The sequence below is a fragment of the Aquarana catesbeiana genome, linkage group LG01, assembly GCF_042186555.1.
Source record: "Aquarana catesbeiana isolate 2022-GZ linkage group LG01, ASM4218655v1, whole genome shotgun sequence".
Taxonomy (NCBI): domain Eukaryota; kingdom Metazoa; phylum Chordata; class Amphibia; order Anura; family Ranidae; genus Aquarana; species Aquarana catesbeiana.
Genome location: NC_133324.1, coordinates 672,286,066 through 672,307,712, shown reverse-complemented (window position 1 = coordinate 672,307,712; position 21,647 = coordinate 672,286,066). Strand labels below are relative to the sequence as shown.

General features: G+C 43.8%; 1 protein-coding gene across 4 annotated transcripts in view; it reads right to left on the bottom strand.

Annotated features, from left to right (window-relative positions):
- ELOVL6 (ELOVL fatty acid elongase 6) overlaps positions 1–20,945 on the bottom strand; it is a 153,073-nt gene extending 132,128 nt beyond the window's left edge. The window contains exons 1-3 of one of the 4 annotated variants that reach the window (XM_073602377.1): positions 20,554–20,944; positions 19,614–19,668; positions 16,028–16,160 (exon numbers count right to left, since the gene is read on the bottom strand). Coding sequence is in view for 2 of the 4 variants with exons in the window: in XM_073602368.1 (XP_073458469.1) it covers positions 20,554–20,642 (89 nt within the window). In the remaining 2 variants the exon portion in view is untranslated. Of the gene's footprint in view, positions 1–16,027; positions 16,161–19,613; positions 19,669–20,553 lie in introns of all 4 variants that reach the window. The other 3 variants (XM_073602384.1, XM_073602360.1, XM_073602368.1) reach the window with 3 other exon arrangements.
- Positions 20,946–21,647: the final 702 nt, after the last annotated feature.

The following is a 21,647-nucleotide window of genomic DNA, read 5'->3' as shown; positions in this document are numbered from 1 at the left end:
TTCTGTCTCTAACCTTGTGCTTAAATCTTAAATATGATGGCAATGATAAATCCTATGGGCATCCCATATTCCAAACCCTTATCCAAGTTGTACCCCCCCCCCCCCCAATAAAACAAAAACAAAACAAGCAAAAGACTGTTCATTGTCTCTGTAATTGTATGAAGTCTGGCAGCGGGTTGATTTGGTGGATTGTTTGTTACTAGCTGCAACACCAAGGCTACACTAACCATACTCCACATGAAAAATTGTTCAAGCTCGTTTTCGAATACCAAACACTTAATCATGAGAGCAAACGATAGTGCCATCATGTAATGACCAAATTTCGAACCATAAATCGTTCAGTGGACATAAACAAATCCAGTTTTTCATCAGTTTTGAACCTAAACCAACTTTAGGGTCTACGCTCCAGCATGTATAGCTCCCAATCGGTGTGTTCCACTGAGGGTGCAGGTTAGGCTTGTAGTCTACCCTGACTCCATGTAATCCACAGAACAAAACAGAGAAAAATCTCAGCCATTGCACACCTTACAAGCCCAGTGTGCAATAAGTGAAAGCAGCCTCATCCTAACTCCATCCGGGCCAAGCCTAGCTGAGATTTTCCTCTGTCTGTTTTGTCACATATGGGCAGTGTGAACAGTTACATTTTTAAACAGGCGAGAAAGACACTGACCCTTCAATTTTTCGTTCATTCGGCAGAAGTTTTATAACCTTTTTCTTAGATTTTTTTTTGGCTATGAAAAGTCAAAAATGATTTTCTATTTGCCCATTAACTGGACAAAAAACAAATGGTCCAAATGACAGACTTTCGAACGATTTTTTGTCTAGTGTATGGGCAATATAAGGCTTTTTAGTTAAATTTAACCACTCGCCGTCCACATCCTGTTTATGAATGACCTGGACGTCAAGTGGACAAAATAAGCTCACAGCGGCAGCAGCAACAGCCATGAGCTTTGTATTGTTTCATGTAAAACTGATCCTTTTTATGGACCATGATGTGAAATGCAGATTGTAACGCATGAAGAATTAAAACATCGCTCTGGATGCAAAAATAGTAAAAGCGCTTCTAAAAATAACTGGCTTTAGCCATAGGCCTCCTTTATTGCCTGCTACTTGAAAAGTCAGTAAGAATTATGAAATCTTATCGGTCTCTTGGAAGAGGTTCCCTTTTGGGTCAATTCCCTGCTATGGGTTTAGCTATCTTCCATAATCGAGGGAAGGTCCGATGCGAGGAAGACACCCTAGTTGGCTGTCTTTATCGGACAGATATTTTGACTTCAATCCAAACGGCATTCACTAAAACTCCTTAATTGCCTACCTCCTTGGTTTTATAATTATGGTTTCATCAGAAATTTCCAGAACATCAACAGAATATTTTTTCCTGTGAAATTTGGCTTTATTAAACATACCACTAGCTTTCCTTGGGCCCTTTTTTAAGTCAAAACCAGATCCACCTGTAAGTTTTTTTTAGGCAGACCTGATTGAATGCTCCATGTAAGGGTATGGGAAGGTGGTTGTATATAGACATGCATCCATTTATATCTGGTGCAGGTTCAACAAATAAAAAAAAAAAAAAAAAAAAAATCTGTGTCCTTTTTCCATTTTTTACGCCCTAAAGGTGACAGATCGGAGGTAGTCTTGAAGTAATTTGGATGCAAGTCAGTTTACATCTGTCAGCACTTTCTAAATCATTGACCCAAGAGAAGTATAAAGATCAGACTTCACTTGACTCTCCAAATCTGTATGCTTGTTCCAGGTCTATGATTATTATTATTTATTATAATACAGGATTTATATAGCGCCAACAGTTTACGTAGCGCTTTACAACTTGAGGGTAGACAGTACAAATACAATACACTTTGATACAGTAGGAATCAGAGGGCCCTGCTCCTTAGAGCTTACAATCTAAGAGGGAAGGTCAAAAGATACAAGAGGTAATAACTGTGGGTGATGTGCTGATTGAGAAGATAAATGTACAGTTGTTAGGTGGGGGCCAGATAGGCTTCTCTGAAGAGATGAGTTTTCAGGGATCGTCTGAAAGTGGATAAAGTAGGAGAAAATCGGACGGATTGGGGTAGAGCATTCCAGAGGATGGGGGATGCAAACATATTAAAATCATTGGACAGCCAAGCAACTAGTACCTCCAAAAAATAGTCAGGCAAGTCTCATTTTGATGTGCTTGCCCTTTAAACCCAATTATCCTCCGCCTGATGTAAACTGCATGCAGAGCAAAGAAAGGCTGGATTTCTACGCCTCTACACTGACTGTTCTTTCCAAGTAGTGTCATCTGGAGAATTCGTTTGTCTTTAGCCTTCTGATTGCGCATAATTCACCTGGGTAATTAGCGTGTGCCTTTATAACAGTCATTATCAATAAAAGAGAGAGATAACACATTCTCAGAGGACGTCTCAATACAGGTATAAGATTTTTTTTTTTTTATTTGATTTATTTATTATTCTAAAATCCATATAAAGAACTGTGCAGAACAGCAAATACATTTGCTCCTGATTACTTAACAAAAGAACCCCACATATATTAGTTTTGCCTAATTTATCCCCCAATTGTCTATTTCTAGTAGCACATTAGAACATATAGCTGTGACTGTAATTTCTGTAGCTTCCCTCCTTCTATAACGTCACACAGACCTAGCTAAAGGATGATGAAGCATTTGCCACAAGGCACATATTTGGTAAATTCGAGCCATCAAATTTATGAAAACCCTAAACCAGGCATGTCCAAAGTCTGGACCGCAGGCCAATTGCAGCCCGCGTTACGGTTTAATGTGGCCACCCCTGGTAATTTGGATACATATCTCTTTTGTGGCCCCCAGGGCCATATATAGTATTTATCAGCGCTGCCTCGGAGGGGACAGGGAGGGTGCAGGACGAGCGCTGTTGGATTACATACAGGAGAATCTCCTGTTTACTCAGCGGTGTCTGTAATAGGAAATTCTGTCTCCTGGGCTGCCATTGGACAACTGTTCTGTCTATCATAGGAGGCGGGACTTTGTATTAAAGAGGCTGCCGAGTAAACAGGAGATTCTCCTCTATGTAATCTGTAGGCCCTCATCCTATCCCCCTCCCTGTCCCCTCTGAGGCTGAAGATGAGCATCGATCAATGGTGAGGCTGCATTCATGGCAATGGTGAGGAAGCATTCATGGCAATGGTGAGGCTGCATTGATGGGCACTGACCCTATTTTGCTTCACAGTTCTTTATTTAAAATTTATTTTTTTTTCCTGAAACTTCCCTCTCAAAGTGAAGGTGCACGTTATACGCCTTTTATACGCCAATAAATACGGTATATCCAAATAACGCCCAAGCTCATCTCTTCACCACACACAGCCACAAAGGCAAAAGAATTCTTGTTGGGCAGTGTATTAGTGCTCGAATGAACACACTTAGACAGAATTTTAATGGTTCAAAGAATGTCAGGCAAAATGGTCGGCCCTCACGCATGTTCACGTCATCAAATCTGGCCCTCTTTGAAAAAAGTTTGGACACCCCTGCCCTAAACTAAACAGTACACCCTAAAAAAGGTAATGTGGAATCTCATGTGTATTGTAAATTTTGGCATTGCTGTCCTAACAACACAAATACGCAACATTTTTTTCATGGCAAGGCATAATCCCCTGCAGCGAAAAGTAACCCATAATAATAACCAGTTCATCTTTTTTTTTTTTCCATAAACATCCAAACAGGCATACTATGGTTTCAAATGACCTATGCTAATTGCAGGCTGATAATGGGCAAACTGAGGCTTAAAAATCCCTGGGCTGGATGCAGACGTGCAGATTCTATCCACTACACAGCTCTTCATTGACAGTCTAGTTTTCCTCATCGTAGCCAATGCAAACTAACATGTTTTTGTTTTCAGATCCTCACAGTAGTCAATAATGACCCTCGTTACTGGCACATATAATAATCAAGCAAAGGTTTGTGGACACCTGACCTATATAACTAGACTATGACCAAAAGTATGTGAACACCACTCCAAATTGAGTTTTGTCTTGTATTTATAATGGTCTCTCACCTTCATGTGTTCATGAAACCCATTTGATCAAGATTAATATTTGAAGATGCAGTATTAAGCACAGGTAAAGTATTTTAGTGGACAGTTTTGTGTCAATATCAAGGAGCTATATGGTTTGGTAGTTGGAGCAGTTATTGCTGGATTCATACTTTTCTTTTGGCAGAACTAATGTGTGCAGCAAGTGACTTGGGGGGTAGGAAATGGCCATCTTGCAGAGAATTGATTGCCGTTAGGAAATATTAAGATAGAATTGGTATGTGTGGCTTGTAGTATGGGAGGGTGAACCTGTGGTAAGTCCAAAAGCTTTAAGTGTTAAGTTTCATGAACATGGGACGTTTTAAAACCTCTCCTGAACGATGGAACGTGACAGCTAGTAACTGACGGTTAAAAACATCCGTTGTGCCGCGTTTACATGCTGCGTTTGTGTTTAAAAGCATTTTTTGCATTGCAAATGGTCAGAAATGTATCTCCATTAAAAACGCCTATAAACGAAACGTGGCTAAACGCGCGTTATCGCGTTTACAAGCTGTTACAGGTATTTGGCATTTCAAATGCCTCTGAACATCCATCCTGAACACTTTTTTTTTGCTTTCCAAAAAATGCTTCTAACCTCAACTGCCTAGAAATGACTTTAAATGTGTGTGCAGTGTGCTTGTACTGATAAGATAACAAAGGAAAGTTTAGAGGCAGCTGAAAAAAATATGCCCAAATGCTCCTAAACGTCCGTTTACCAGCAGCAGTGTACATGAGGCCTTAATCTGACCACATGCTCAAGTAACTATTGGTTCTAAGATTGTTTTTAACTATATTCATCCAGGGAAGATAGTTTAGATGAACGTAAGCATGCCAGTATGTGCTCAAGGACTTTAGCATACATCCCAACTTTTTGAGATGGGAATGAGGGACACCTATTAGCAAAAGTATGCAGGCATAGGACACACCCCTTGCCACACCCCCTTAAAAGGAGAATTGTACAAAAAAATAAAAAAAGATTGGTTAAACCATCAAGTGCTTTCTTTACCACTACTATTCCTTTATATTAGCTTTTAGAATTTATAAATGCAGCATTTAGAAATCAGATGAAAAGTTTAGCGCTGGAAAACACATTTCTATAGATAAAAAGTGCATTTTATATACAACTATAGAGATCAGACCAAAATGAGGGACAAATGAGGAGGAAAGAGGGACAGAAGGACATTGCTGCAAATCAGGGGCAGTCCCTCCAAATTAGGGACAGTTGGGAGCTATGCATTAAGAGCCCTTTCACACTGTTCCGCCTAGGGCATCAGCAGTAAAGCAGTGCTATTTTTAGCGCCGCTTTACCACTGTTTTAGCGACGCTATTTGGCCGTTAGCAGGGCAGTTTTAACCTCCCGCTAGTGGCCGAAAAGGGGTTAAATCCGCCCGCAAAATGCCGCCGGAGCGGCGTTTTGCTGGCGGTATCGCAGTGCTGCCCTATTGATTTCAATGGGGAGCAGCGAGTTCACTGCTCCTAATAAGCTGCTGGCAGGACTTTTTCTGATGCCCTGCCAGCGCACCTCTCCAGTGTGAAAGCCATCGGGCTTTCACACTAGAGTGAATGGAGCCGCTTTTTTCAGGTGCTATTTTTAGCTCTGTAGCGCTTGAAAAACGCCCGCAGTGTGAAAGGGGTCTAATTGTGTGGTTATGTGGCACTTGGATCAAAAAAGTTGTACAGATCCCTGCAATATGATCAAAACATGTCAGTATTTCTGCAGTGGGAACTTTGTCATATCTGCTTTATATCTTTACTAGTTCTCTTTAAAGCGGGGGTCCACCTACATCAACCTAAAAAAAAAAAAATATTAAAAGCCAGCAGCTACAAATGGTGCAGCTGCTGATTTGTAATACATGGCCACTTGCCTGTCCCAGGGTCCAGCGATGTCGGCAGGCGACGCCGAGAACCTACTCGGTTCTCGGCAGCTGCCGCCGCCATCCTGGGTGAGGGAATCAGGAAGTGAAGCGTTGCGGCTTCACTTCCCGGTTCCCTACTGCGCATGTGCGAGTCGCGCTGCGCATCGTAACTGGTCCCCGCTATCTCATGGGAGCTGTGTGTTTCCCAGGAGACAGCGCGGAGGGACAGGAAGAGGCATAGACTCCCATGGGAGTCTATGCCGGAAGTGGGTGCACATACCTGTCTTAGACAGGTACCTGCACCCCCCTCTCCCCTGAAAGGTGCCAAATGTGACACCGGAGAGGGGGAGGGTTCCGAAAAGCGGAAGTTCCATTTTTGTGTGGAACTCCGCTTTAAGGCTTCATGCACACTGAGCTTAAAAAAAAAAAAAAAAAAACTTTTGCAGGAGTTTTCTTTTTTCAGCCTGCAAAAGCACCTTTATGTTACCATGAGTGTCCATGCACGCAGGTGTTTACAGACGTTATAGAAAAAGGTGCATTTACAGGCTGATGAAAAAAAAAAAAAAAAAAAAAGTGCATTCCAATGGCCAGAATAAATTTGTATTCTGGCCAATGAAATCCATTAATGGTCAAATACTTAATATACCTAAATGTGTGTGCAATACACAGCTTTAGGCCAGTTTTTTAAAGCAGTTTTTCTCCTGCCAGAAGTTCAGGGGAGAAAAGCAAACCCCCTGTGTGCATGAAGCCTAAAATGTAAACTTCAGAAATAAAGGAAGACAGCAACCCTTTATTGAGATTATAGAAATCAGACAGTAACAAGAGGTCACTTTATTGAGCACACAATAGAACATTATTTTCCCTTTACAAACCTTGCATGTTCAACATTGACACTTTTTTTTTTAATTATTTATAGGCAGTTCAAACTTATTCATTCTGATTCAATAAAAACACTGCAGACATAAGAGAAAAGGAATATGAGTTACAGTTATAAACTGGCAGCTCAATAGCAGAACACATTTTTGGATGTTCTAACATTTTACATAGATTGGAATTCGGGACATATGTAATCCTTAAAAAGAATAGGACACCAAAAGATTTAAACACAATGATTTTAGAACGGTGGATTCTTGTTGTTCGTTTCACACTTATAGAACTGGAAGTCAACAGGTAATATACGAAACTTATTGAGCCATTATAGGCAGCTTATAAAAACCCATTCCTGTGTTAGCTTCACTACTTCCTACCAAGGCCTTTTATGACTGTGTACCCATGCATAATATGATCTGCAAATAATTTTTGCTCAGAAATGCTTTAAATACCTTTGTATTATTAAAAATGCTGATTACTGTACCCCCGCTCCAATCCTCTAAGATGACATAGCTGAGTAACAGCCACACCCTTGATCACAAGTGTCCTCATACAGACTTGTATTGGAGTGAAGGGTGGGGGGCGTTTCTGACAATGGCTTTTACGGAGTGCCGATTGCCAAGTGCACTAACTGTAGTGCCTATAAGAGCTCTTTCATACGGGCGGCTAGCAGACAGTAAAAACAGGGGGCCGAGTGGCGGTTTTGCAGCCCATTCAAGTTGTAACAGCACAACTGGACACAGCGAACACTTTTAAACTCAGCATTTTTAAATGTAGGGAACAGAGTTTGACAGACGGTCCCATCTGTCAAACTCATTTATTGAGCTCAATGGGGTCACATCCTAACATTAAGCCGAATTGTCTTAGCAAAGTGATGACAGAACTGTGAAAATGTAGGTTCTTTTTTATAGTGTGTGACTGCATATATATTTCTTTGACTTCAGTGGGCTTTTTAAAAGGGGTTGTAATGCATCCTATGCATTAAGGTGTAAAAACTTCTGACACTGACCAAAAAGAAAAATGCGGCTCGCAGTGCCAAAAAAATGGGCATGGTCTACGTGAAATGGTGGGCGTGGTTAGAGTCTGAGATGAATGAGAGATGGAGAAAGAAAGGGGGAAGAGAGGGGGGGAAGGTAGAGAGAAGGAAGGAAAGAGGGATGGAGGGACAGCAAGCCCAGATCCTACACCACAATAGAAATGTGTATTCCAGAGTTTAACAAAATCGGCAGATACTCCAAACACCTGGTGTTAGGGCTTCAATCATCTCGGCACCATGGTTGTTATGGTGTCAGGATGACTGAAGCGCATTATTTCTATTACATTGAAATATAAAATGAAATAGTTCAACTCTCCATAATGCAGAATCAGTGGGAGCCCTGAGCCTGTCACTTGCCACGTCGCCTGCCACCAGATGCCATCAGGTGCCCCCAGCGGATCCCCTCCTTACATTGGTGGTGTGCCCAGGCAGCAGAGCCCCTCCTTACATTGGTGGTGTGCCCAGGCAGCAGAGCCCCTCCTTACATCGGTGGTGTGCCCAGGCAGCAGAGCCCCTCCTTACATCGGTGGTGTGCCCAGGCAGCAGAGCCCCTCCTTACATCGGTGGTGTGCCCAGGCAGCAGAGCCCCTCCTTACATCGGTGGTGTGCCCAGGCAGCAGAGCCCCTCCTTACATCGGTGGTGTGCCCAGGCAGCAGAGCCCCTCCTTACATCGGTGGTGTGCCCAGGCAGCAGAGCCCCTCCTTACATCTGTGGTGTCCCCAGGCAGCGGAGCTCCTCCTCACATCTGTGGTGTCCCCAGGCAGCGGAGTTCCTCCTCACATCTGTGGTGTCCCCAGGCAGCGGAGTTCCTCCTCACATCTGTGGTGTCCCCAGGCAGCGGAGTTCCTCCTCACATCTGTGGTGTCCCCAGGCAGCGGAGTCCCTCCTCACATCTGTGGTGTCCCCAGGCAGCGGAGTTCCTCCTCACATCTGTGGTGTCCCCAGGCAGCGGAGTCCCTCCTCACATCTGTGGTGTCCCCAGGCAGCGGAGTCCCTCCTCACATCTGTGGTGTCCCCAGGCAGCAGAGCCCTCCTCACATCTGTGCCGTGCAGCCAATAGGCTTCAGTGTACAAGAGAATTGTCCACTGTACACTGAACACTGAAGAGAGCAGCCGATTGGCTGCCCCTCCCCTCTCCACTGAACACAAGGGGAAATGCAGCAGCCATCTTTTTGTAGCCCGCCAGCCGTTTTTTGCCTAAAACATTCCCGATTTTCCCGGGACAAAAGCAAAATCCCAGGAAATTAATCGGGATGAGCTCTGATTGGGCCGAGGGTCCCAAAATCGGGATTGTCCCGGGAAAATCGGGACTGTTGGCCAGTATGCAAATGGGGCAACTGCCCTGGGCCCTGTCTTTGCTGTGGGGCCCAAAGCAACTGCCCCTTGAGCCCAAGCTACCCGCAAATTGGGGCTGCGATGATGGCACTGCAGAGTGCACTGGTGACAAGGGAGGCAGCACTGTAATCCCAAGCCAGCAGAGAAGGAGCAGGGAGCTCCACTGACGCTCTGACCCCGCCCCATGCAGTCTGTATACTCGGGAGGGAGGCAGCACTGTATTCCCCAGCCAGAGAAGGGGCGGGTCAGAGCATCAGTGGAGCTTGTCTGAATACTCCGGAGGCTGTAGTAGGAGCAGAGCTTGGAGTGGGAGCCCCACCCTCAGACTTCTGAAAGTGCATAGTGACCCCGGATGGCCAGGTATGGTCCCCCCATAGAATTCCTGACTGCTATCCTAAACCCTGAGCTGTTGTTCAGCTGTACATTGCTGAAAGGTCTCTGGTCATCTCCTGTAGTATGTGTGCAGTATCTGAACCTCTCCTGTAGTATGTGCACAGTCTCTGACCCTCTCCTGTAGTATGTGCGCAGTCTCTGACCCTCTCCTGTAGTATGTGCGCAGTCTCTGACCCTCTCCTGTAGTATGTGCGCAGTCTCTGACCCTCTCCTGTAGTATGTGCGCAGTCTCTGACCCTCTCCTGTAGTATGTGCGCAGTCTCTGACCCTCTCCTGTAGTATGTGCGCAGTCTCTGACCCTCTCCTGTAGTATGTGCGCAGTCTCTGACCCTCTCCTGTAGTATGTGCGCAGTCTCTGACCCTCTCCTGTAGTATGTGCGCAGTCTCTGACCCTCTCCTGTAGTATGTGCGCAGTCTCTGACCCTCTCCTGTAGTATGTGCGCAGTCTCTGACCCTCTCCTGTAGTATGTGCGCAGTCTCTGACCCTCTCCTGTAGTATGTGCGCAGTCTCTGACTGTCAGGATCACCAAGTGCTCCTGCTCCTCATTCCAGCATCTGGGTTTTGGCTATTATATTCTCCCCGTCTGTGTCCACCTGCAAGGTGATTGATATGGTCAGTCACCTGCTTGTGATAATGAGCGATACCTGTGTTGTTCCTGATCGAGCTCCCTGTCTGCCCTTCTTTACTAGTTTGGATTTCCCTGAGTATGACTTTGGACCGGATTATTGGACTATTCGTTGAACTCAGCCTGCCTTTTTACCTAAAAAAGAAAGTCGCCTCTAAGTGCAGCATGCAAAATTTATTAAAGTGCACAAAGGGTTAAAAGCACTTACAAGATTGTTGAGTGTTAAAAGACATGATAAAATCAGGAGTCCTCATCTGTGGCATGTGTCCATCCTCAGCATGGTGGTAGAGAGCAGTGTAGAGCCGTCCAGCAGCTATAAAGCGTGCTCATGTGTGTTGGAAAGAGGAGGCAGCAGGGAAGCCTGTATTCATTGCAGGACACACAAGGCTGATGGTGTTAGTGTAGAGAAGGGGGCGGTAACGCGTTTCGGAGCATGTGCGTCCTGCAGTGAATACAGGCTTCCCTGCTGCTTCCTCTTTTCAACACGCATGAGAACACTTTATAGCTGCTGGACGGCTCTACACTGCTCTCTACCACCATGCTGAGGATGGACACATGCCACAGATGAGGACTCCTGATTTTATCATGTCTTTTAACATTCAACAATCTTGTAAGTGCTTTTAACCCTTTGTGCACTTTATTAAATTTTGCATACTGCACTTAGAGGTGCCTTTCTTTTCTTTTTTTTACCTTCAGAGTTGCTTCTCCTCTAACCAAAGTGCTGCCAGAAGTGCCACCATCACTATCATCCCTCTGACCAGCTACCCACCTCCACCAGAGTGCCGTTATCTCCTCTCTGTTTTATGCCTTTTTACCTGGACTGTTATAGAACCACGCTACCTGTCTGCTAACCGCGAGTATCTCTTGGCTTTGCTCAGTTCGCTTCTGCCCTGGTGCGGTGGCCAGGCACTATAGCATTGTGTATAAGTCCTGGGGCAACCAAGTACCGGTAGGCCTGCTTGCCTTAAGGGAAAGGGGGCTGCTATAGGTGAAGCACACAGTCGCCAGCTATAGTGTCTGATCACCTGCGTTGGGGTAGACGTGACATTATCACAAGCCTTTAACAAAAAAAAAATTCTGTGAAAGGTGGACTCTACACAGGCCCGTTTATTTGCTGAGGAAATTTGCAAACTGACACGCCAAGTGCAGGAACTGTCTTTGTGTGTAAACACACCTCCAGCAGTAACAGAGGAGCCAGAGCCCAAAGTTAACCCACCTGACCATTTTTCTGGTGACCCCCATATGTTTTCCAACTTTAAAAATAATTGTATGCTATACTTTAAGCCATACCCTTCTAGTTCGAAAGCACAGCGGGTTAACTTGATTATTAAATGGTTGCAGGGGGATCCCCAGTCTTGGGCGTTTGGTCTCCCCACAGATGACCCAGCCAAAGGGTCAGTTAAAGCTTTTTACAAGGCCTTAGGTTTACTGTATGATGATACTGACCCTGCCCATTCAGCTGAAGCTAACCTTAGGTCATTACGTCAGGATAAACACACCGCTGAACAATACTGTTCAGATATCCGCCACTGGGCACCTGACTTAAGTTTATCAGACTCCATCAGAGACTCCTTTAGTACACTACCCTGAACCAAAGTCATTGAACGAAGCCATGCAAGTAGCCACTAGTATAGACAGGCATTTTCGGGAAAGGCGTACAGAGAGGTTTATTTCTGTGCCCCCCCCCCCAGTACGCCGCCTACTTCTAATGGTGGTAATGATGTGCTGTAATCTATAGCAACCAATCAATGAGCAGTAATAGTGTGCAGTAACCTCTAGCAGCCAATCAGAAATTATGTGTTGTAACCTCTAGCAACCAGTCAGTGAGCGGTAATGATAGGCTGTCCATGGACATCCTCCCAGAACTGGAAGCCGGGGGGGGGGGGGGGAGGGGAGAGGTCAGGGGGGCTCTTCATGTTTTCTTGCACTGGGGCCTTGAAGGTTCCCTAGAATACCAGCAGACAGATGCAGTAGGAAGATGCAAAAAGAAAAAACGGACTAAATGAGCCAGTTAACTAGCAAGAAAATGGTGGAAAAACAGTGGATGCCACCAGGGTGCTTTCCTGAATACTAGCAGACACAGTAGGAAGATCTAATAGGACCACAGACAAAACAGCTGACTAGAGATAAAACTGAAGAAACCAACAGAAGCACTGAAGGATGACTGGATTTGTCCAGCCGTGAGGACTCGGAGTGGCTGAGGGACACAGATGAAGCATACCAGGTGGTGCAGGGTTGACAGGTGAAACATGCTTGGTGGAGTGTCTGTAGAGAAGATTTGATGGATGGTGAGTGCCAGAAGCAAATAGCTGTGGAGAAGCAGCTGGCGAGTGCATCAAACCTGGAGCTGCAGCTATGTAGAAGCTGAAAGATGAACCTCACCTGGAGGTCTGGCAATAGGGAAGCTGGTAGAGAGAGTACCAAGAGCTGTGGCTACAAAGAGGAACAGACAGGTGCAAAAAAGACAGCAGCAGGAGAGCATGGAACAGGTGACAGAAGATAAACAGAAAAGGCTCAGGAGCCAAGGAAGCATAAGGGCAATCAGGAAATTAACATGGGGGCTTGGCAACTATGTGGGTAAAGATTGTACATGTGTCTGTCCCCTGTGCACCAACCCTGTACACCAAATCCGAAGTGTGCACCACCCACTGGCCTACGAGACATAAAAAAAAAAATCCATTGCTTGAGGTTATCTTTTATATGGACAGTATATGCTGCTTTCCTTTCTAGATAGTGCCAAAGTGGAAATAAACCAACCAATTTAACTTTTCCCAAAACAATTACATTCAAGGCATGCCTTGCATAACAATTACAGTTGCTAGTGTGCTTTTGTCAGCTTTCAACTGAACTGTGAAACCATCAAATGGATGGTGTGATAGCTTATCACATGTGCAACAGTATGACTACTGCAGTACAAATAGAAGCTAAGATGACAGGGTCCTTAGCTGTAAAGGATAAGAGGGTTTAGCTCTGCTTTAAAGTGGAGGGCCACCCTAAAAAAAAAAAAAAAAATTCAAAAATCCTAAAAAAAAATAAAAAAAATTTAAACTTACCTAAACCCTTGTTGCTAGGCAGTCTTCCTAATCTGCCTCTTCCTATTCCACGGTGTGTTCTGCTCCTCGGTGAACAGCCCCGTTGTCTTCTGGGAACTGCCATTCACAGAGCGCGTGCGCAGTAGGAAACGCAGTGAAGCCGCAAGGCTCCACTGCCTGTTTCCCTTACCTAGGATGGCGATGCCGGGGCCCGAGAGCCGGGGAACGGGTCGGCCTCGGGCGGCCGACATCGCGGGCACTCAGGACAGGTAAGTACTTATTTAAAGTCAGCAGGTACCGTGTTTGCAGCTGCTGACTTTTAATTTTTTTTTTTTTACGGCCGGAATCCCGCTTTAATGGTTTTGCAATTAGTTACAGAATATAATATATTTCAGAATATAATATAGTTAACAGATTTTAGCACACATCTGTGACATTCATCCACTTTAAATGCTATCATATTTATCAATAGCTAATGCATTTTCTAAGGCAATTTCATATCCAGGATAAAGAAAGATAGCCACTTGCTGACCAGCCCTTTTCTGGAACTTTTTGTTTACAAGTTTAAATTAGTATTCGTTTGCTAGAAAATTACTTAGAACCCCCAAACATTATATTATAATACATTTTTTTTTTTTTTTTTTTTTTTTAGCAGAGATCCTATAGAATAAAATTGTGATCATTGCATTTTTAATATTTTTACACTGTCCCTTTTATTTATTTTTTATCACTTTTATTCCTTATTCAAGGAAAGTAAACATCCTTTGTAATAGAAACAAGCAAGACAGGTCCTCTTTATTGGGAGATCTAAAAAGACCCCAGATCTCTCATTTACCTTTTAAAAGAAAAAAAAAACAAAAAAACACAACACACACAGCACTTTAAGCCAGAGAAGTGACGTCTGACATCGCTCCGGTCCACCAAGGGCATAGAGCAGAGTGGGGGTTATCTTGTTCTCACTCGACTTCCTGGCCAGGCATCCGATTGGCTCGGGTATGCTCGGAGACGACTGGGAAGCGGGTGGCACCTCTCCTGTCACCTCGAAAAGTGATCCTGTGGCAAATCTGCCACTGGGACTGCTTTTATCAGATGAAGAATTGCCCACAGTACAAAATACTGGTGTTATGGCAGCTAGCTGCTGCCATAGCAACGGTATTTAACGTCAAAGTAATGACGTAATTCATTTGTACTGTGGGCAGTCGGCAAGTGGATGCTAAGGTTGCATTAAATTTAGGAGTACATAAGTAGAAGACCATAGAGATATCATTCATTGGACTGATATCTCTACTCATGCTCTTACCTTGGTTGTACACTGCTGCCTTTTAAGATAACAGTACTCCTGCCAAAGGAGAAACATTTTAGACCATTGCCAGCCATCTTGTGAAAATAATTTCCTGGCTTTCTCTGGCTTCCATACGTCAGAATCACCGACTGGGAAAAAGTATGTAGAAAATTAAGGCTCTATGCACACTAGCTTTTTTTTTTAAGCTTTTTTTTCTGCTCCTAGAAGCCAATAGTGTTATCCTATGTCCCCATGTGCACTATTTTATGCTAGAATAATTTTTAAAGCTTCAGCGTTTAGGAGCAGAAAAAAAAAAAAATTTGTAGAGTTTTCTGGGAGCATTTTCCCGGCAGAAAAAAAGCTAATCACTCCTAACAGCTTTTTTCCCCCTTCATGTATTGCAAAATACGCTAATAAAACACTAACGCTCCTAAAAGCTACTAAAATGCTACTACTATCCGGCACAAAAATGTCACTAGCATTTTTCATCCAGCGTGTTTTTGAGCTTTTAAAAAATGTTAGTGTTCATGAAGCCTAAGAGTCATAATTCATTTTTTCGATATTTATACCAGATCAGGGAGTCAAAGGTTAGGAGCCATAGCCTCAGAATAACAATCAGGCATGTAGCATTTTCAGGAGGGGTCAGCAATAAGTCTATACATATTTTTTTCTGAGGACAGGTTTCCTTTAGGTTGGGTTCACACAACTGTGCTTTGGTAATGCTCGTAAAGACAACTTGGTATACTGTAGTGTCACTCATGCTTAAACCTTTAACGCCACCTTCCAGCAGTCCTTTAGGTGGGCTTTAATGCCCAGGAGTTGGTGCGGTTTCTCCATCACGTGATGACCACTGTGATAGGCCATCACATCAAGAGCTGTGACTGAGAGCTGTTGGTAACCCCAAGCTGGGGATTAAGGCCCACTTTTTTTGCCCCTACATATATGCGGTTGGCCAAAAGGTTAAAGGCAACCCAATGCCTTGCATTTATGTGCACCACTCGCATGTATTATGCTGCTATGCAGTAGAGAAAAAAAAAAAAAAGAATAGTGCATGCACCCTTTATTGTGCATTATGCAGACCATTCAAATGAATGCATCATACAAAAAAAAATAAACAAACAAGACCTTTTATATTTTATTATTTTGATTGCCAAACTGACAAAATGTTCTTGCCCTTTGCACTACCTTCAAGTAAACCTGTCAGTTGTAACTATAACAGGTTTTCTTTATAGCCCACCTCTAATACTCATACTTCTCTTCCCAGAAGTCCTCTAAAAGGAAACGTCATGAGAGAAACATGGGGGCTGCCATGGTTGACATCTCCTTGTGAATATACTTAGCTTGGTTTCATGTTGACCCATATTTCTCTCACTGCAGGTTTCCTTTAATGGTTTTCAGCTAGCCCATTTCTTGAAGTAAATGCATAATTTTCTTGAAATCTCCCAACACTTTTTTTTTTTTTTTAATCCAATCAATGTGCAATTTAATCAAAACAATGCAATCTGCACACAATTGAAAAACCATAACTTCCCTTCCGATGGATTTGAACTCACTTCGATTGGATTCAGTCAAACTGAGTCGATCAGCCAGGGAGGAATATCATTGATGGTTTTGCATTGATCGGCAGCACTGAGATACTTTGTTCATGAATACAGTCATATTTCGATCGATCAGATGAGGTCGCATCTATGGTGAAATGAAGATGTGATTGATAACTAACAGATACACGATATTACCAAAAGTATTGGACGCCTGCCTTTACACACACTTTAATGGCATCTCAGTCCATAGGGTTCAATGTGGAAATAGCCCACCCTTTGCAGCTATAACAGCTTCACCTCTTCTGGGAAGGCTGTCCACAAGGTTTAGGAGTGTGTCTATGGGAATGTTTGACCAATCTTCCAAAGCACATTTGTGAGGTCAGGCACTGATGTGGACAAGGCCTGACTTAGTCTTCGCTCTAATTCATCCCAAAGATGTTCTATTGGGTTGAGGTCAGGTTTCTGTGCAGGCCAGTCAAGTTCCTCCACCCCAAACTTGCTCATCCATGTCTTTATGGACCTTATTTGTGCACTGGTGCGCAGTCACGTTGGAACAGGAATGGACCATCCCCAAACTGTTCCTATAAAGTAGGGGGCATGAAATTGTTCAAAATGTCTTGATACTGACGCCTTAAAGTGGGAGTAAACTTACATGCATAATTTGTACCCATAGCTACTGTAAATATCTGCAAAACGTGCACTGTTTAAGAGATATTTAATGTACATGCTGCTGGTTACATCACCGGCGCATGTGCTCTGAAGGAATGGCCACCAGGGCAGTTCCTTCAGAGTCTTGTGCCATAAACGGTGACTTCTGCACGCAGCGACATCATCGTGGCTCCGGCTACTCACACAGCCGGAGCCTGCAAACCCAGAAGGAAGATGGGTGAAGATGGAAGCCTTGTCAGCGGTGACAGCCCGCCTCTGGAAGGGCTTCGTTCTAAGGTCAGTTGCACATAATGTGCTAGTATGCAATGCATACTGGCACATTATGGCTTTACCTTGCAGGTTCCAGAAAAAAAAAAAAAAAACACACACACACACACACACACACACACACACACACGTTTACTACCACTTTAAGAGATCCCATCACTGAAACCAAGGGGCCAAGCCCAACCCCTGAAAGACAACCCCACACCATAATCCCTCCTCCACCAAATGATTTGGACCAGTGCATAAAGCACTGATTTTGCCAATTATGAAGAAAGAAGTCGATAATTTATCAAAGTGTGCATGGCCATCATAACAATGCTTTAGGAAAGTGGTTGTTAATAGACAAATTGTGTACATAGGGCAGCTACAGAAAGATAGAGAATCATATTGAAGAAGATTTGCATTTTCATTTTACCTCTATGTACACAGTATACAATTGTTTTGGCACCTTTCACCAAAGGTAACTTCTTCCTTATGTTCAGGATGAATTGCTGAACAGATTTGTAACATCCCAACTCCAATCACAACAGGATTTTGTGGCAGTCTATGGCTGTATACAAATTGTCGAGGTTTCCTTCACCTGACAAGGCATGGGATGGAAAGTGTCCTTATGAAAAATGGTTTGTTTTGGGGGGGGACTGAGAGTGCAAATATTTAGGCTGAGATATAACCAATGTGTAGTCAGGGGAAGGGGGGGGGGGACATTTATGCTGAGATATAAACAATGTGTAGTCAGTAGTGCAGATGCAGAATGACTTTGGCCTTAGTCACTCTGAACGATTGAAGGCTGTGGTCATTCCGCGCATGCACCGACAACACATTGTTGATATTTTCATTCAGAATAAATCATTCACAAGGCAGAGGTGCAGGTGCAGACTGGCCTTGACCTTCAGCCATTCAGAATGACTGAACACCAAGGTCATTACGATTCTGCACCACTGCCACATGAATGGATCATTCAGAGTGAGGTGTATAGAAGGTCAACAGCAGGGATGCGCAGAATTACTTTACATTAGCTTAACTGTCCTAGCTGTCAAAAGTGGGTGCAGGTATAGGTACAGCATAGTGCCTACAGATTCCCATAAATCAGTGGACAGATTCAAGATAAATTCTGCCGCTCTGCTTTAACATAACCAATAATTTGCTTAACAGCAGCCCTTTAATTTCAGAAATAAAAGCAATATATTACTAGGGGATACCTTGAGTTGTAAACAACTCTGTCATCAGAAAAGAGGTTACCTCTGGAGCTCTCCTTTACCAAACAATCATTAAAACTTTTACTATTTTGACAAAAAATAAATAGAAAACCCCACAGCCCAGAACAGAGGTAGGAACAGATATTGTGACTGCCGACTAAGCCTTTTCTTAGTATTACTATACAGTACAAGATACCAAAGTAGAATTCAGTTGCAGATACTTTTAAACCCACTTCCTGCCCAGGCTATAGAGAATGTGCACATGGCTGGCTAGGGCACAATTCATTCTCTTGTTAAATCAGAAATTGTGGCATCTTGAATAAAGGATCCCATTGTTATAAGTTCTTGCCTCTCGTTTACATTTTACCAGCCATTGTAAATCATGGCTCTGTGGAACCCTAGGGCTCCTACATGGGTTGCAAAGGGTTCCTTGAGCAGTGGCTGATTGACTTAGCATCTGATGGCGCCTGCATAGTTCCAGGGCCAATGCCAATTGACGACATGCCAACTGTTGGGGGGGGGGGGTAGTGCTATTCAAACTGATCCCCAAAGAAAGTGGTCATTCTTTCAATTGACCTTCAACCTAACAGGAGTCAACCACGAGGAAAGGGACCACTTCTTTAATGACCACCACTGTTAGGGCACACCTCTCCTTCTGACCACGATGTAGGAAAGCCTTTCTTCATTGGACTAACAGTGTAAAGAAGTCTGCCTGCATTTGTTTTCTGATCATTATTGATAGTTTTCATTTTAATTTTGAAAATACTAGGGCAAATAACTTTATCAACTAGAGTAGGGGGGTGTCGAATAGTCTAGGTATGCCGCACTCTTCATTATTTAATTATAACTACAACATACTAGACCTGAATGGTAGATAATTTTCATTTTAGAAGGGTTTTCCTTGAGACTTGATTCTAACTTCATTGGTTCCTCTGGGGTAGAAAGGCTGCGTTATACTATGGGCAATTCACCCTGTGCAGAACAGATTTGTAAACTTCCATTAACATTTCTCAGCCCACCAATAGGATCAAGTCAACGCTTCATTCCGAGCATTTTATTCTTTTGTCAAAACTAATTTAGATTAACAAGTACTACATGTCTGAATGTCCCTGTGGGCACAGCACCTTATGTAGAACAAATGAAAGACTAGAGAAGTATAGGACTCCGAGGCTGTACTGCCTATACATGTATCTATCTATTCATCTGATAAAACAATTATATCAATATTCTGATCTAATTGAACATTTATAGATTTCTTCCTGTTATATTGACCACCTTGCTGGGTCTAATATAAGTGATTGGATGGGCTAGAAAACTGATTGTATTCAAGCTGATCACCTGGCATATGAAGCAATTGATCCAGAAACAATCATCTTGTTTTTTTACTTATTTTTCAAAGACCTTTGACGGTGAAGGAAATGATTAATAAAAGGTGAATAAACCATATCTGATGCTTTCTAACTGACCTTTAATGTGATCATTTTAATCATAGCATTGATGCGTGTGTGGGCATCTTTACTCCTGCATCAAAAAAAAAAAAAAAAAAAAAAACACAAAAACTAGCTCAAGTTGATCCAGAATAAAGAATGAATGAAGATTTTTGAAAACGGTCCTCTATATTTATAAAACATGAACCCAACACATTGTTACACACACAAAAAATAAATAAATTAAAAAAAGGAAATAGATACATATAAGAAAATATTTAACAAAAACATTCTGCAAGGTTAAATAATGTTTCATGGCCTGATTTAGGCAGAAAAGCCATTGCTGCTCTTTAAACTTAGCACATCCACAACATTCTAATGGACCAGAAATCAGGAGATCCACACCCCAAACACTTGTTTGACAAAATGAATGCAATCAACTGATCAATGGCAGCTATTGATTTGCAATTCCTGACCCCAGCAGAGCAGATCCAGCTATTACTGCTGCCATATATGACTATTATAAGCATGCAAAGATGAAGATAGAAATATGGTGTTGTCTGCGAAGCAGGGCCTCTTAGCTTGTACCAGAACCCCACTCCTGCCTATGCATGTGCTCTTACCCCAGGCAATGCAAGTGATCATGTATGTGGAAAGCCATGTAAGCCACCCAGTCCAGAAATAGAGCTTCCATTCATTGTGGATAAACCAGGGCCCCAGCACATCATACCTGCACCCTTCAAATGCCACAAAGGCCTATGGCTGCATGTTGGGAGAGGCATCCCCAGGGCTGAGTGTACCCACCACATGGAAGACACATCGTGCATGTGATCCACAAGGTGAAATCCTCTGGGAGGGACATAATCATCATCTCACTCCTACAAAATGAATGAATGTGTGGGTGATATGCCATCCATCCATCCATCCATCCATCCATCCAGGAGCATGTACTCAATGAGGGCGATCAGCCTGCACCTACCAGTTCTCCTGCATCCATTGGATCGCGTCGTTCTCGTCAAATTGCTTCTCGAATTCATATTCTTGTAAAGTCAACGCTGACATGTTCATTGGGGCGACCTGCTGTGTGATACCTATAGAGGAGAATGAGGGAGGCCGATCTCTCCGGACTGTCCCTGGTCTGTGTGTGTGTCTGCTGATTACATACACACCTCCTCCTCATCCGATCCCTTCCTTCCTTCCTTGGGTGTCTGTGCCTCCTAACTGTATCCTTGATTTAGCATTGCTCTCTCCTCGCCCTATCCTCCTCCCGGGTCACAGGAGCTCTCCTCCTCCTTTCTTCTACATCCACCCTGACAGCATAGGAAGCGCTGCGGTCCTAGAGCCGCCTCCTCTTTTACACACAGTACCTGGCTGCCAGTACCCATCACAGTACCTGACTGCCAGTACCCATCATAGTACCTGAATGCCAGTACCCATCATCACAGTACCTGACTGCCAGTACAAAACATCACCCAGTACCTGACTGCCAGTACCCATCATAGTACCTGGCTGCCAGTACCCATCATCATAGTACCTGGCTGCCAGTACCCATCATCACAGTACCTGACTGCCAGTACCCATCATCACCCAGCACAGTACCTGACTGCCAGTACCCATCATAGTACCTGAATGCCAGTACCCATCATCACACAGTACCTGGCTGCCAGTACCCATCATCACCCATCGCAGTACCTGAATGCCAGTACCCATCATCACACAGTACCTGGCTGCCAGTACCCATCATCACCCATCACAGTACCTGACTGCCAGTACCCATCATAGTACCTGAATGCCAGTACCCATCATCACACAGTACCTGGCTGCCAGTACCCATCATCACCCATCACAGTACCTGACTGCCAGTACCCATCATCACAGTACCTGACTGCCAGTGCCCATCATCACCCATCACAGTACCTGGCTGCCAGTACCCATCATCACCCATCACAGTACCTGACTGCCAGTACCCATCATCACAGTACCTGACTGCCAGTGCCCATCATCACCCATCACAGTACCTGGCTGCCAGTACCCATCATCACCCATCACAGTACCTGACTGCCAGTACCCATC